The following is a 15,004-nucleotide window of genomic DNA, read 5'->3' as shown; positions in this document are numbered from 1 at the left end:
ATATTTTATGTTATAGAGCCTGTGTCATCTTTTTTTAAACCCATATTTCTTTCTTTCATAAAAGAGATCTGTCTTTGAACTACCTAAGTTGACTATTTTTGGACAACCATCCCTCTGAAAAAGATTTAACAAATATGTTAGATATAGGCAGTGTATACAGTATAATATATGCCAAGTTATGACTTCCTAATTAAATGCAATAATATCCACATACATAAATAATCTTGCATAGCCAAACTACTGTCCTTTTTATATGAGGAATTTTAAATTGGGGACAAATGATATTAAACGTACACGATCTGACGATTTGTTGGAAAAATACAGGACCATGCTGAGGAAATGTCGCGAGCTAGGCCATAATGTCTATGTGTCTGCAATTCTGCCCAGACACGATAGGAGGGATTATATGTTAAGAGCCTTGTGGATTAACTCAAGACTTGAAGGAATCTGCAAGGCTTTAGGGGGTAAATTTCTATCAGCATGGCCCACACTTGTAGGTAGAAGGAATTTGTTTTGTAGAGACAGGATACACTTAAACAAAGGTGGTGCAAAAGTTTTTGCCAGTATTATTGAGGATACCTTAAAGGTTCAGGGAAACTGATAGCTAGGGGGAATGTGGGTAATACTGACACGCGTTTATCTGATAATATTGGTCAATGTAACTCTTGCACATACATTAACAGTTCTTATCTGTTACCCCAACTGAACGTATTATCTAGATGTTCTGGGGGCAAAGACGTTTCACGTGAGCGGGTAGCTAATATCAGGGAAGAGAGCCTAAAAAACTTCAAGGGTTGTGTTAGGGTTGTTAAATATACAAGAACAGTAAATCTTAATTGTTTATACCGTAACGTTAGAAATGTCGTCAATAAAATGAGCGAATTCGAACTGCTGGTTAAAACAAGTAACGTGGACATAATAGGGCTTACAGAGACGTGGTGCCACCCTGAAATTGGGGATGATGAGTTTCAGTACGGCTTGTATGATGTATTTAGGAAGGATAGGTTAGATAGAAGGGGTGGTGGGGTAATGTTTCTTATCAGAAGCAGCCTGAGTGCGACGATAGCTTTCCCGGATTCAGACATTTCACATGCTAGTATAGAGTCTGTATGGTGTGAGATAGTTGGAAACAAAGGTATAATGCGAATAGGAGTAATCTACAGACCAGGTGATTGTGAAGATTATGACAAAAGCCTCTACATGCAAATGGAATGGGCAAGTAAACGTCAATGCCTTATGAGTGATTTCAATTTGCCTCTAATTGATTGGAGTAAATGGGAAGGAAACTCGACATGGGGAACAAAATTTTTAAAACTAGATGACTTATTTGTATCAACATGTCAGGGAAAGTACTAGAGAAAAGAATATCCTAGACCTCATCATCATCACACATGAATCAGATGACATAACAGGGCTGACAGTAGAGGAACCAGTAGCAGGAAGTGATCACGGAGTTCTACGGTGGATGATGACGAGAGAAGTAGCAGAAGTAAAAGGCAAAGGAATGGGTTTTAATTTCAGAAAAGGAAATTACGATGCCTTAAGGTACTACATGGCCTCTATTAACTGGGTAGATATCACGCAGAGAATGAATACAATTGAACTGTGGTACGCTTTTAAAACATTAATCACAGATGCCTTGAATGCGTATATACCATTAAAAAAATACTCCACGAGGAGGGTTCCAAGTTGGATGAATAGTGAAGTTGCCACATTACTTGAGCAGAAAAAGGTGGCATGGAAAGGTTACAGAGCAATAAAAAGTACTGAAGCCTATAACAGCTACAAGGTGATGTGTAATAGAGCCACAGAAAAGGTTCGACAGGCAAAGGCAGTTTATGAGAAATCACTAGCAAAGAGGGGGGATAAAGAATTCTTCGCATATATAAATGCCAAGAGCAGGACAAACCAGATCGGACCTTTACGTAAGGGAAAGGGGTTAGTAATAAATACACCAGCTGCCGTTGCAGATGAACTCAACAGTTATTTTGCATCGATATTTACAAATGAAAAGCCTTTTGTGGCAATGGGAAATTGTGGGAGCGAAGTTAAAAAATATGTAATTAATGATATTGAAATTTCGCAAGATTATTTAATGAAAAAACTTTCGAGCCTACAGACCAGTAAGGATCCTGGAGTTGATGGAATATACCCTATAATCTTAAGAGAGAGAGGCGTCAAGCGAGTGCATTGAACCATTGAGGCTAATTATGCGAGCATCACTAGACTCTGGGGAGATTCCCTTGGATTGGAAAAGTGCAAATGTATCTCCCATACATAAGGGTGGCTCTAAAAGTGAAGTTGGAAATTATCGACCTGTCAGTCTGACTTCAGTAGTAGGGAAAATCATGGAGGCAATGATCAAGGGTGGAATTCAGGATCATTTGGATCGAACTGAAATTCTCAAGGATACTCAGCATGGTTTTGTAAAGGGAAAATCATGTTTAACAAATCTGGTTCGCTATTTCGAAAGGGTCACTCACGAGCTGGATTTAGGGAATAATTTCGACATTGTTTATTTAGATTTCAGCAAAGCTTTTGACTCAGTCCCACATGAGCGGTTGCTTTATAAGCTGGAACAGGTTGGAATCACTGGGAAAATCCTTAGATGGATAGAAGTATGGCTTCGGGGCAGGAGGCAGAGGGTTGTGATAAATGGCTATTCCTCAGATTGGGTTGAAGTAAGAAGTGGGGTTCCCCAAGGATCAGTATTAGGACCACTGTTGTTTTTAATTTTCATAAACGACATTGATGAAGGGATAGAGGGCGTGATGTCTAAATTTGCAGATGATGTTAAAATTGGTAGAGTAGTTAATGATCACTGTCAAGCTGAGCTTCTTCAGAGAGACCTAGATAGACTTCAGGAATGGTCAGAAAAATGGCAGCTGTGCTTTAATCCAACAAAGTGTAAAGTATTACACCTGGGAAACAGTAATCCCAAAAAAACTTATTCACTTGGTGGAGTTCAACTAAACCCAGTACTGGAGGAAAGGGACTCGGGTGTTACGATACGGTCAGACATGAAATTCTCTGAGCATTGTAAACAGGTTGCAAGGAAGGCCCACGGTGTCCTATCGATGATCTATCGAACTTTTGTAAGTAGAGATAGGGACGTGATAATCCCATTATATAAGACTTATGTTAGACCACACTTGGAATAATGTGTTCAAGTATGGAGACCGCACCTAAAGAAAGACATCGAGCTTCTTGAAAGGGTGCAAAGAAGGGTAACTCGCCTGGTGAGATCGGCAAAAGGGCGTCCTTATGAAGAAAGACTTCGAATATGTGGGTTGCAGAGTTTGGAAACTAGACACCTTAGAGGAGATTTGATTGAGTTGCTTAAGGCTCTGAGAGTTGTTGTTGTTGTTGTTGTTATTTGGTTTTTAGGAGCATTAGCAACTAAGGCCATATTGCTCCGGGATATGCGGTGGTCATTCCCTGACCTTTCCGCATCCTCCATATTTGGTGGTGACGGGCTCGAACCCCGGTCTAATCAAGAAGCGTGTGCTAACGCACCGCTGCTCCTTCCCACCTGGCTACGGAGGCGCCAGGCTCTGAGAGGCATCAGTAAAATGAATGAGGACAAAATTTTCAAATTTTCAAGTTACGGGGGGAAATGTTTAGATTGGACTGCAGGAAGTTTTATTTTAGCCAGCGAATTATAAATTACTGGAATAAGTTGCCTTCATGGGTGGTAGAGGCCGACAGTTTGGAGAAATTCAAAGGTCATCTGGATAGTACTTTCGGGTAAGGGAAGCGCATAGGATGATAGGTTTAATTTCCTTTTTATTAATTATTATTATTTAGTTATTTATTTTATTTTAATTTTGTAGTTAAATTAAACTCAAATTATTTATGTAATTTTTAATGTTTCCCATAGGTGGGAAACATTAAATTGTTTTATTAACGTTTGGGAAACATTAAATTAATACTGATGGGCACTTATTTCACAAGAATCAGGAATTGATAACAGATCCATGGCACCACTATATTCCATCCACACAGAATCAAGAGAATCATAAGTTCCCATATGTGCCTATAATTGGAACCTTATAGAAGCCACCCACACTGCACATGAGGAATGAATTTGCCATTCAAGATAGAACTACCCCCCCTTTATTGTATTAGGTGGTCTCAGCCAACCTTTGAAAACTCTGAAGAACATTTATAGTAGCATACAGAGAATGAGCTACAGTATCAGACAGCGATTTATTTTGTGTGAGGTGGTCCTGAGCCAGATGGCAACCGTGCAGTTTGTAAAGATACTGTACCAAACAACACTGTTCAGTGAATATGTCTGTGTAATGTGGTATAAGGTTATGTTGTGTGCATTGAGTGATCAGCCTGGATCACTATCACAATCCTAAAGACAAATTTGTTGTCAAGAATATGTTGTTCATAAATTCAGGACATGAGTCAGTCTGTTAAGTTCAGAGATTGGTAGTTCTTATCCAGGTGCTCAGTAGTAGTAGTAGTAGTGGCACGTGATGCAAGAAAGCATCAGCCAAAAAAAAAAAAAAAAATCACACCATTCCCTCCAAATGCCTGTCCAGTTCCTCCTTAAATTTATTCAACCTATCAACTTCCACAACGACAGATGGAAGTTTGTTCCAGCAATTAACCACCTGCTGGCTAAAGGCAAATTTCCGCACATCTATTCTACATCTGTCTTTTCTTAATTTGAATTTATGCTCCCTTAGGTTTGTAATCTGAACAAGTGGAAGGACCCCATCAGAATTCAGCGTGCTCAACCCATTCAAGGCCTCCCGCGCAGGTGCCTAGTCTCCAGCCACTGCAATTTGCAGAACCTAAGCCTCTCTTGGTAAGAGGATCCCTTCATTCTCCTCACCAATTTTCTTAATTTTGCAAATTTTATTGCAAATTCTCAGTCCTTAATCAGACTTGCAACAGATGTCGATATTAGATCTAGAGATAACCTAGATCAAAATAGTTAACTTCAGCTCTAGATGGTTCAAGTGCAGAATATTACATTAAGAGTACCTAGTTAAATTGTCCAGGTGCTCATCAAGTATCCAGCCAAAATGCACAAACAAATTCCTCGAGCTAATCTGCACAGTAGGAGACTTGACACATTCCTGTTCCAGTCATTTATAAAAATCAGATGTACCAGCATATGTCCTAATAATCATCACAATAGCCGTTATAATCCTTCATAGCATGGCTCAAGGTACCTCCGTAGCCAGGTGGGCAGGAGCAGCAGTGCGTAGCACATGTTTCTTGATTAGACCAGGGTTCGAGCCCGTGACCACCAAATATGGAGGATGCGGAAAGGTCACGGAATGACCACCGCATATTTCTGGAGCAATATGGCCTTAGTTGCTAATGCTCCTAAAAACCAAATAACAACAACAACACAGCATGGCTCAAGGAACTGCACATGAAGCTACATATGGACAGGATAATGAACCATCCATCACCTTAAGCTTGTGCACCACAAGGAATTGCACAGCACTTAAATCATCAGTCCCTCTTGTCATTGGGACTGGTGGATTCAATGCATTCTATTTAATGCCATACAGGAATAGCACTAGGACTCCCCCCCCCACCAAACAGTGTAAATGCAGCACACAACTTCATCCTCAGGCTATTTCGTTCTCTTGACAGAGCGTAAAGTAGCCATCAGTCAACATCAACAAGTCCTAAAAAATACATTATCTTCAACCATGGTTCATCAAAGCAACCTACTTTGCTGCAGGAGATGCCCAACTTTTTCTGTTATTTAAGAAGGATCACGGAAGACATATGACAAACTGTCCATTTTTTTTTTTTTCTCTCAATCAAATCATGGCAAGTTACACCAGAAAGGATAGCAATATCCCTTGAATCCTGTGGAACAGGATAAGCAATCCACTATTTTCCAGAACAGATTACCACACATCCATGTTTTCCCTGTAATTGGTTCAAAAAATAGCTGTGAGAGCAGTTTAATTTTGCCTTACCATTTCATGTTCTAATAACATTCACCTCCTATGAAAAATTTCCTGCATAAAATGCCGGAATGTTAAAGTATGCATTTGTCTTGACCAGTAACATCTTCTCCCTTGCTCAGACAATCTAGGCTAGGAGCAGCTTCCACCAACTGTAGCCAGAGAGCCTCATATTCCTAAAAAAAAAGTATCCATGCTCTATCAATAAAAACATGCAATGCAGATTTTGAATAAACTGCTTGAATCTCTGATATAGAACTCCACTAACATATATATGGGAAGAACCTGCAAGTGACTACTCCTTTATCCAATTCAGTCAGGATAAGCAGACATATACAATCTGCACACACTATTCTTCTGCCATAAATTGTGAAAACTCTGGTTTACAAAAGTCCACTTCACAATTTTTTATAAATGCCAATGCAACTAAGATGAGTTATTAGTGTGTGTCTGTAAACTGTGTGTGCATGTTAATTCTATGGTCAGTTTGCCTGTTGTGCTCAATAAAAAAAAATTAAAAAAAAAAAAAAAAAAAAGAAAGTTTCTAGAGAGGAAAAAAAACAATCCTTGCATGGCACTGACCAACTCTGCCATGGTGTGAGAAAACTCACAAAAATTCCTATTGTCTCTATGGAATTTAAATCCAGACTAATTCACACAATGTGGAATGATGGTAATCATAAATACTGTGCTACTTACTTACAGGGGTTAATTCACATACAGTTATAGTGTACTACGCTTGTATAAAGTGTGTTTGTGGAGCAATTTACATGTTTCGTAAATATTGGATAATGTGCAGGAATCTCTCTCTCCACACATCTAATGCAGAATTTAATCCCAGACCTCTCCAAACAAATAAAAAGTGAGTAGATTCCTCATAACAATGTCTCTGATTAATAGGAAATAGTCTCACTATATCCTCTTTAAGGATGACACACTGAAATAGTTTTTTTTTTTTATTTATGAAAACCCCAAACACAAAAAGGTATCAAAATCTATTGTACTTAGTGCTGCACATGAGTTGAAGGAGATGCTGGAAACTTTGCTTTGGAGACTAAATATGGGTTTCATCACCACACGTCTCCAATAAGAAAAGCGGTGGTATAGCACTGATTGATGAGAGTCATCAACCATGTAGCGTATTATACTACTATTATATTAAAGTATTATAATATATTACAGTTTGAATCTCGTTAATACAAAGATCAAAGGGACCCAAATCTTTACGTTTTGCAATAATGAGGTCCTCCAAAAGTGTCAAAATTTTACATTTTTTTTAGTACATACTATACATAATAATAAGAATAATATCAAAAATAAATTAATTTAAATTAATAAAATAAAATAAAAATAAATAATAATAAATACAAGTCTTGTCTAACAATACAGTACAGGCAGTCCTCGCTTTGCACAGTAGTGCGGGATAGTAAAAATGACCACGCAAAGCGATCTTAATAATCAACAGGAAAAATTACAATTGTTCCGTAACCTTTAAAATTTTTTGTCAAAATTAAACTAAAATTACTGTAACACAGAGCGAAAACGGATACAAAAATAGATTTTGACAAGTTTAATAAGGGAAATATACATATATTAGATTAGATTAGATACATATGTATATTTCCCATTATTAAACTTGTAAAAAAACTATTTTTGTATCCATTTTCGCTCTGTGTTACAGTAATTTTAGTTTCATAATGAATCCAGAGTGCACAGGCCTCTTTAATCATATTTTGTCAAAACATTAAAAACTCTCTTACTGTTGGTTATAAATATATGAAAAAAATAAAAAAAAGAAGTAAAACTAATATTTATTACACTGTAATTTAAAACAGAATAATTCAAAATTAAAGTGTTTATTTCTTTGTAAAAAACTTATCAAGAGTAGTTTGAGCAGTGCTTGCCTTCTTCTCATCGTATAACTTACAATATGGAGCGAGCATCTTTTCTATGCCTTAGCGAATTGTCATACTCCTAAGTTTGGATCAGCTTCCAACGTTTTATCCTTTGCTCTTTCAATGTTGTGAGATATCTCCGAGAGTTACTTTAATGTGAAGTTTTTTTCCAACATCACTTCCTCTGGGATATCTTCATCCTTTTTGTCACAACCACTTTCCTCATTTATGTCAATAAGTTCGTCTTCACTAAGTTCCTCTGGCTGCATATCTAGTCTCTAATGCGGCAGTGTCAACATTCCCACGGTCAGCTATTTCTTCTATAACTTCATTTACATTTGATTTGAATCCTGCAGAGTTATTTTCACAATGCGGTAAACGTTTCTGCCATACTGCACGCACATTACTTGCTGTTACTTCCTGCCATGATGCTTGAATGTTTTCAATCAGACTTTGAAAGAAGTGATGTGATTGGTCACTGATTATGATGCGCATCTATTATTTAGTAATTTGTGAGTTGAAGAGCTAGCAGCGAAGTTTTTACTTTATGCAATTATTCAGAGTTCATATACCGTGGTAACCAAAATTTGAACTGTGTTGTTGGGGGACTAGTGTTATTTAACTAAACCGTGGTAACTGAAATTCGTGCATATTGGAACTGTGCAAAGCAAGTACTGCCTGTAATAGGAATAACATGTTTTAAAGATTTTATTTTATTTGTAAGGTAAACTAAGAGAAAAGCAATTAATGCAAATAAAAATACTGTGCAGTTTATATTTTAATATATACAGTATTTTAGTATCACAGTAAAAAGAACTACAATATTAATATAAAAGGAGACATACAAACCATTACCTTTTTAACAAAGTAATCTAATTTAAAGAAAGAATTCAAAGTTGTCTGCACAGTTTTTCGCCTATATGCATTTTTAACTACAGCACAGACATTATCAAATGCAATAGTTGTTTCTTTATCAATGTTACTGCAGACCAACACATTCTCTATTATGCTCAATGCATTTTTTTTTGGGGGTTTTTAGATGGCTGTGTGTGCTTCTTCACTTTTGCTGGTAACAAAAAATGATCATTTTGCTTGGTGCTCAGCAGCTCATCTGGTGTTGGCACTGCTGTGATAGTAATTTCATCATCTGCCTTTCAAAAACTCTTCAAATTTGCCAACAAAATCCATATGCTCTTTCAAATTTCCTCATTCCTCAATGTTGCTATTGCTTTTGTCTCCTAAACCATGTTTTTCAATGATATTCTCTCCAAAGCCACTCTTTCTAAAGCAGTTGATTATTACACTTGACGCAATACTGTCCCAAGCAATAAGAAGATTACAGATAGCATCCAAGACATCCCAATTTGGCTGCAATTTGTTCTCTCCTTCTATGTTGTGGATCAAGTGCCTTATCAGGCAGGCTCTATATTCTCTCTTGATATTATAAATAATGCTTTGATCCAGTGGCTGAATAAAACTGGTGGTATTGGGAGGTAAAAACAGCAGCCATATATTTGTCAACTTATGTGCCTTGGCAGATTGTGCCATATAACAATCCAGAATCGTAAAAATGTTCCTTTTTTCTGAAGCTATTCTTCTGTCCACTTTTGATAATCAAGACTGAAAAAATTTGACCATAAACCAAACATTCTTTTGGCCTAATAATCATAGGGAAGTTATTTAACTTCTTTAAAACATCTTGGCTTGGAAAACTATCAATTGCAAAGTTTTGTATTGCCATCAAACTGCAGCATGGCAGAATAGTGAATCTTTGTTTATTTAATTTTCCATCATGACAAGATGCTCCTCGAACAGTAAATTATAAAATAAACCTGTCTCGTCAAGATTAAAAATATCCTTTGCCTCATATTTTTCAAGAATGAACTGTACAGAATACAACCATTCTGTAGTTGTTTCTTTGTAATCTAATCCAGACTCGCTGCAAACATTTTGTGAAACCAATGTTATTCTTGTTTTTAAATCTTCGGAGCCAGCCACTGCTACATTTAAAAGTTGCTAATTCCATATTGCTGAGCTAGATAATTTGCCTTTTCTTACAAAACTGGATCTAATATTGGTGAATTAGATGCATGCATTTTTTAGTACCACTCAAAGTTTTGTTTCAAGCTCCTTGTGTTTTGCACCAAAAATGTTTCCTGTTTTTTTTTTTTTTTGTTTTTTTTCTTCTTTCACTGAGAGAAGCATTTTTTCACAAAAAAAAAAATTGCACTTCAATTTTTTTTTGGTTTTTCAGTATTGAAATAAAGAAGGTAAAGGGATGTTGTATTCCTTTGCAATGTCTGTTTTGCTTTGTTCCATCCTATCAGCCTCTTGTATAATTTTGAGTTTAATTTCCAGGCTTAGTTCCGTCCATTTATGTTTTGTCGCCATAACACTGCTAGATGAGATTTAATATAAACAAATTTTAAATTAATTTAAAGACACAAGTTCCAAAAAAAAGACACCAGCTCAGATAAATGACACAAAAATTGATTACTCTGTAAAGTAGCAAAAGACTCTGAATCTGATCTACACTGCATAACAATTGTAACTGATCTTAATCCCATGGAGAGCAAGGGAAACAACTTAGGGAAAACTGTTTTTATTCTCTTGTTAATTTAATAAGCTCATCATTCCCAATGACTTTTTCAGAGTGCATTTACATTGCAGCTACCCTAAACTGATTTTATTTACACAAAAGTAAGTTCTAAAAAGTCAGTGCCATCCTTCAGGAAGAAGAGAACCGGGTGGCCAGAGGCAATAATTAGACAACTGTGCCAAGATTTGTATTAAACATACAGAATAACAATATTTATTTCTCACAGGGTGAAAATGAACTTTGTAATGCATATTAACTGAATTTTGTAATAAACAAATATTTATATAGAAAAGCCTATCCTTTCACAGCAGAATGGTATATGCTTCATATAAACAAGTACTTCGTATATACTGAGTTGAGTTTGTATTAACAACATTTTACTGTAGTAGCGGTACTGGTTAGTAGTACTGTGCATATAACGAAACAGGCCTACGCGCTCTGGATTCATTAAGAAATTTATTATAGTTACACACAGAGCGTACAAATAAAGAAGAAATATATGAGCTTTCGGCTATATGGTAGCCTTCATCAGAATTAAAAATACATGAATGGCAGTTGGAATGGAGATGTGCACTGCCAGGTGCGTGAGACGCGAGGTTTAATTGTTTGTTGACGCTTGTGGCTGTGACGCATGATGACGTGGCCAGCGTTTGTCCAATGATAGAACTACTGACTCTGTGATCGGGTTGACTTGGCAACCACTGTTCCTGTTCAAGGATTTATCCGAAGATTTTATATTTAACGATTCCAACCAGGTACGCTTTAGGTAATGGTGGGATCTGTCTACCACCACGACATCGCGGTGTGGGTCGATGTCGTGGTGGGTTGTCCAGACATGCTCGGCGATAGCTGAGTGTTCTACATCCGCTAAACGGATCGCTCTTTTGTGCTCCGAGAGACGTTTCTCGAGTCGACGTCCAGTCTCTCCAAAGTAGCAGCTAGTGCAGTCACGGCAAGAGATGCGGTAGACCAAACCGCTCTGCAGAAGGGTGGGGACAGGTGTTTTCACGTTGGAAATGAAAGAACGCAGTTTCTTGCCTGGGAGTTGGATGCACTTTATCCCGTGTGTTCTTAGGATTCTACCGATCTGTTGTGACAGGTTGGGGTAGTATGGGATAAATGCCCTCGTGGATGGCTCGTCACTGTTGGTGTTGTAACTGGTCGTCACGATGTCACGTGTCTGTAGATCACACCTGTCGAGGACGTCAATGGGGTAGCCACACCTCGTAAGGTCTACTTTGACCCTGGTGATCTCTTTGCGTCTTTCATCAGCGGAGCTGGAGTGTGTCCAGGCGCGAGTAAGCAAGGTTCGGGCAGTGGAGAGGAGGTGGCCTCGCGCGTGTGCTGACCGGAAGTTGGTAAACTGGCCAGCACACATGGGCTTACGATAAACTGTAGTCCTCAGGTATGTGTCTTCACGTCGGACAAGTGTATCTAGGTATGGTAGAGAGTTGTTCGACTCCAGCTCAATCGTGAATTTTATGAAGGGCGATAGTGAGTTGAGGTATGATAGAAGTCGCTGACCTGAGTCTCTAGGGATGACCACGAACACATCGTCAACATAGCGACACCAAAAGGCGATGTGATCTGGTGCGTGTGTAAACGCACGTCCCTCTAACTCCTCCATCACGATGTTTGCTGTGACTGAGCTGACAGGGGAACCCATGGCTGTGCCATGTATCTGCTGGTAGACTGAGTCATTAAATATGATCGCACCCCCTGTTAAGCACAGTCTGAGGGCGGCGGAAATGTCATCGGGTGTGAGACCAGTTCTTTCGTTGAGGGTTCTATCATTGTCCAAGAGTTGTTTTGCACAAGAAATGGCAAGTTCCACAGGGATGGAGGTAAAGAGCGATATGACGTCGAACGATGCCATAACTTGATCCTGCGAGATGGATACAGTGCGAATCCTTTTTATGAATTCAACACTGCTGGAGACGGTGTGGGTGGTCTTGCCAACTAGAGGAGAAAGAAGTCTCGAGACAAATTTAGACAGCTCGTAAGTTGGTGATCCACAGCAGGATACAATTGGTCTCAGTGGTGTGTCTTCTTTGTGCACTTTCGGTAGGCCGTAAAACCGTGGGATCTGACATCCGGAGGCACGGAGGTGATTACGGGTTGACTGTGTGATCTTCCCTTGTTTCAGCCAACTGTTGATGAGGATATTCACCTCTGATTCCCATCGTTCTAAAACTCTGTTGGGGTTGATGGTCAGGGGTTTGTATACGGTAGTATCTCGTAAAAGTAGTAGCGCTTTCGCCATGTAATCAGTGCGGTCCATTACAACCGTACGGCGGCCTTTGTCTGCCGGTAGAATGACGATGGACGAATCCTGTTTCAATGCCTTGAGGGCAGAAAACTGTGTACGGTTGAGGTTTGAAGAGACGGGGCGAGCACGGTGTAGAACTGCTGCAGTCTTCAAGCGGATTGTGTTGGCTACATCTTCTGGGAGGCGTGATAAGCTGGCTTCCACACCTAAGGCGATGTCGGTGATCGGCGGGTGCTTAGGAAGAACGGCAAATGTCATGCCAAGAGTCAATAAGTTTATTTGGTCCGCAGATAACTGTTTGCTGCTTAGGTTCAATACGAAGTCCGTGGAATTTGTGAGAGGGGTATTACGTTGGCTGCGAAATTGACGGGATTCATTAATCAAATTACTAAAATTACTAAAGCCACAAGCGTCAACAAACAATTAAACCTCGCGTCTCACGCACCTGGCAGTGCACATCTCCATTCCAACTGCCATTCATGTATTTTTAATTCTGATGAAGGCTACCATATAGCCGAAAGCTCATATATTTCTTCTTTATTTGTACGCTCTGTGTGTAACTATAATAAATTTCTTAGTACTGTGCATAGGTTGAAGGAGATTGGGTCTGGGGGTACATTGGAAACTTTGCTCTGGAGAGTTGCAATGTTTCTCCATAAATGTGGGTTCTCCATGTTGTATTAAATAAATCTGCTATAGCACAAGGTACCAACTGCATCTGTATAAACACTAGCCATAATTATGAGAGAATCCTTAGATTCAGGGGAGGTCCCCATGGACTGGAGATGTGCAAATATATCCCCAATTCACAAAGGGGGTTCTCAAAGGGTGACGCAAATAATTATAGACCTGTTAGTTTAACTGTTCTGGGGAAAATAATGGAGTCACCAGTTAAAGAAGTGATGCAGGATCACCTAGACAAGACTGCAGTAATAGCAAAGACACAACATGGGCTTGTTAAGGGCAAGTCTTGTCTGACCAATTTTACTGGATACTATGATGTGGTCACAAAGGAACTGGATACAAAAAATAATTTTGATATATACTTGGATTTCAGGAAAGCTTTTGATACTATTGCACATGGAAGACTGCTGTACAAATTGGAGTGGTATGGCAAGTTGCTGCTATGGATAAGGAGATGGTTGAGTAGGAGAACACGAGAGTGGTTACCAATAGACACTGCTTTACATGGGCTAATGTTACTAGCGGAGTCATCCAAGATTCGGTGCTGGGTTCGTTATTTTGTGTATTTATTAATGATATCAATGAAGGTATATCAGGCTTAATGTCCAAGTTTGAGGATGATGCAAAGGTTGGCAGGGTTGTAAATGATAGTAAAGACAGTATGCTACTGCAAGGATCTAGAAAAGTTAGGTAGATGGGCTGAGAAGTGGCAACTGAAGTTTAATATTGACAAATGCAAAGTACTTCGTATGGGTAGCAGTAACCCAAGAGAAACGTATCAATTGTGTGGTACTACACTCAGAGGCGGAGAATGAAAAATACCTGCGGGTAATTGTGCAGTCAGATATGAAGTTCTCTGAGCAGTGCAGATGAGCTGCCAGAGCAGGTCATGGAGTTTTGTCAATGATACACAGGAATTTTGCTAGCGGAGACAAGGTGATTATACCCTTGTATAAGGTAACGGTCAGGCCACACCTTGAGTACTGGGTACAGGTCTGGAGGCCTCATTTTAGGAAGGATGTAAAGTTGCTAGAATGAGTACAGAGAAGGGCAACAAGATTGGTGAGAGGAACAAAGGGGTTCTCTTACCAGGAGAGGCTTATTTTTAAGTTGCAGCATCTGGAGACTAGGCACCCGTAAGGTGATCTGGTTGAGTTGTATAAGGCCTTTAATGGTTTGAGCAGGCTCAATGATGATGGGGGCATAGATTCAGGTTGAGGAAAGACAGTTGTAGAATAGATGTGTGGAAGTTTGCCTTTAGCCAGTGGGTAGTTGATCACTGGAACAGACTTCCATCTGTTGTTGTGGAAGTTGATAGCTTAAATAAATTTAAGGCTGAACTAGACAAACATTTGAAGTGACCAGATGGGTGAAATGGGAAGGGTTTTTTTTTTTTTTTTTTTGGCTGATGCTCTATAAGCTTGCTTTCTTGCATCATATGCCTCAACTAACTCTACTACTTATCGGGGCATCACAAAGAAAATTTGTTATTCAATTAATTTTCCTATTATCACTTGCAGCTCCCAAGAAAAAAGGATCAGACAGTTGTTTCAGATGTTAAAACAAGCAGAGAAATTGATGTACTGGGGAGTGTTATATTGGTAAAATG

At 38.9% G+C, this 15,004-nt stretch overlaps 1 protein-coding gene across 1 annotated transcript in view; it reads right to left on the bottom strand.

The window, feature by feature from the left end:
* The window catches only part of Phf5a (PHD finger protein 5a), a 35,518-nt gene continuing 20,514 nt past the window's right edge, over positions 1 to 15,004 (bottom strand). Inside the window, exon 4 of the mRNA XM_090380089.1 lies at positions 1 to 114. Coding sequence (XP_090236215.1) covers positions 25 to 114 — 90 coding nt within the window. The 3' untranslated portion in view covers positions 1 to 24. The remainder of the gene's footprint in view (positions 115 to 15,004) is intronic.

This window comes from Mastigoproctus giganteus, chromosome 8, assembly GCF_048544385.1.
Source record: "Mastigoproctus giganteus isolate SK-2022 chromosome 8, ASM4854438v1, whole genome shotgun sequence".
Lineage (NCBI taxonomy): Eukaryota > Metazoa > Arthropoda > Arachnida > Uropygi > Thelyphonidae > Mastigoproctus > Mastigoproctus giganteus.
Note: the sequence above shows the minus strand (reverse complement) of the source record. Positions and strands in the feature narration are given on the sequence as shown.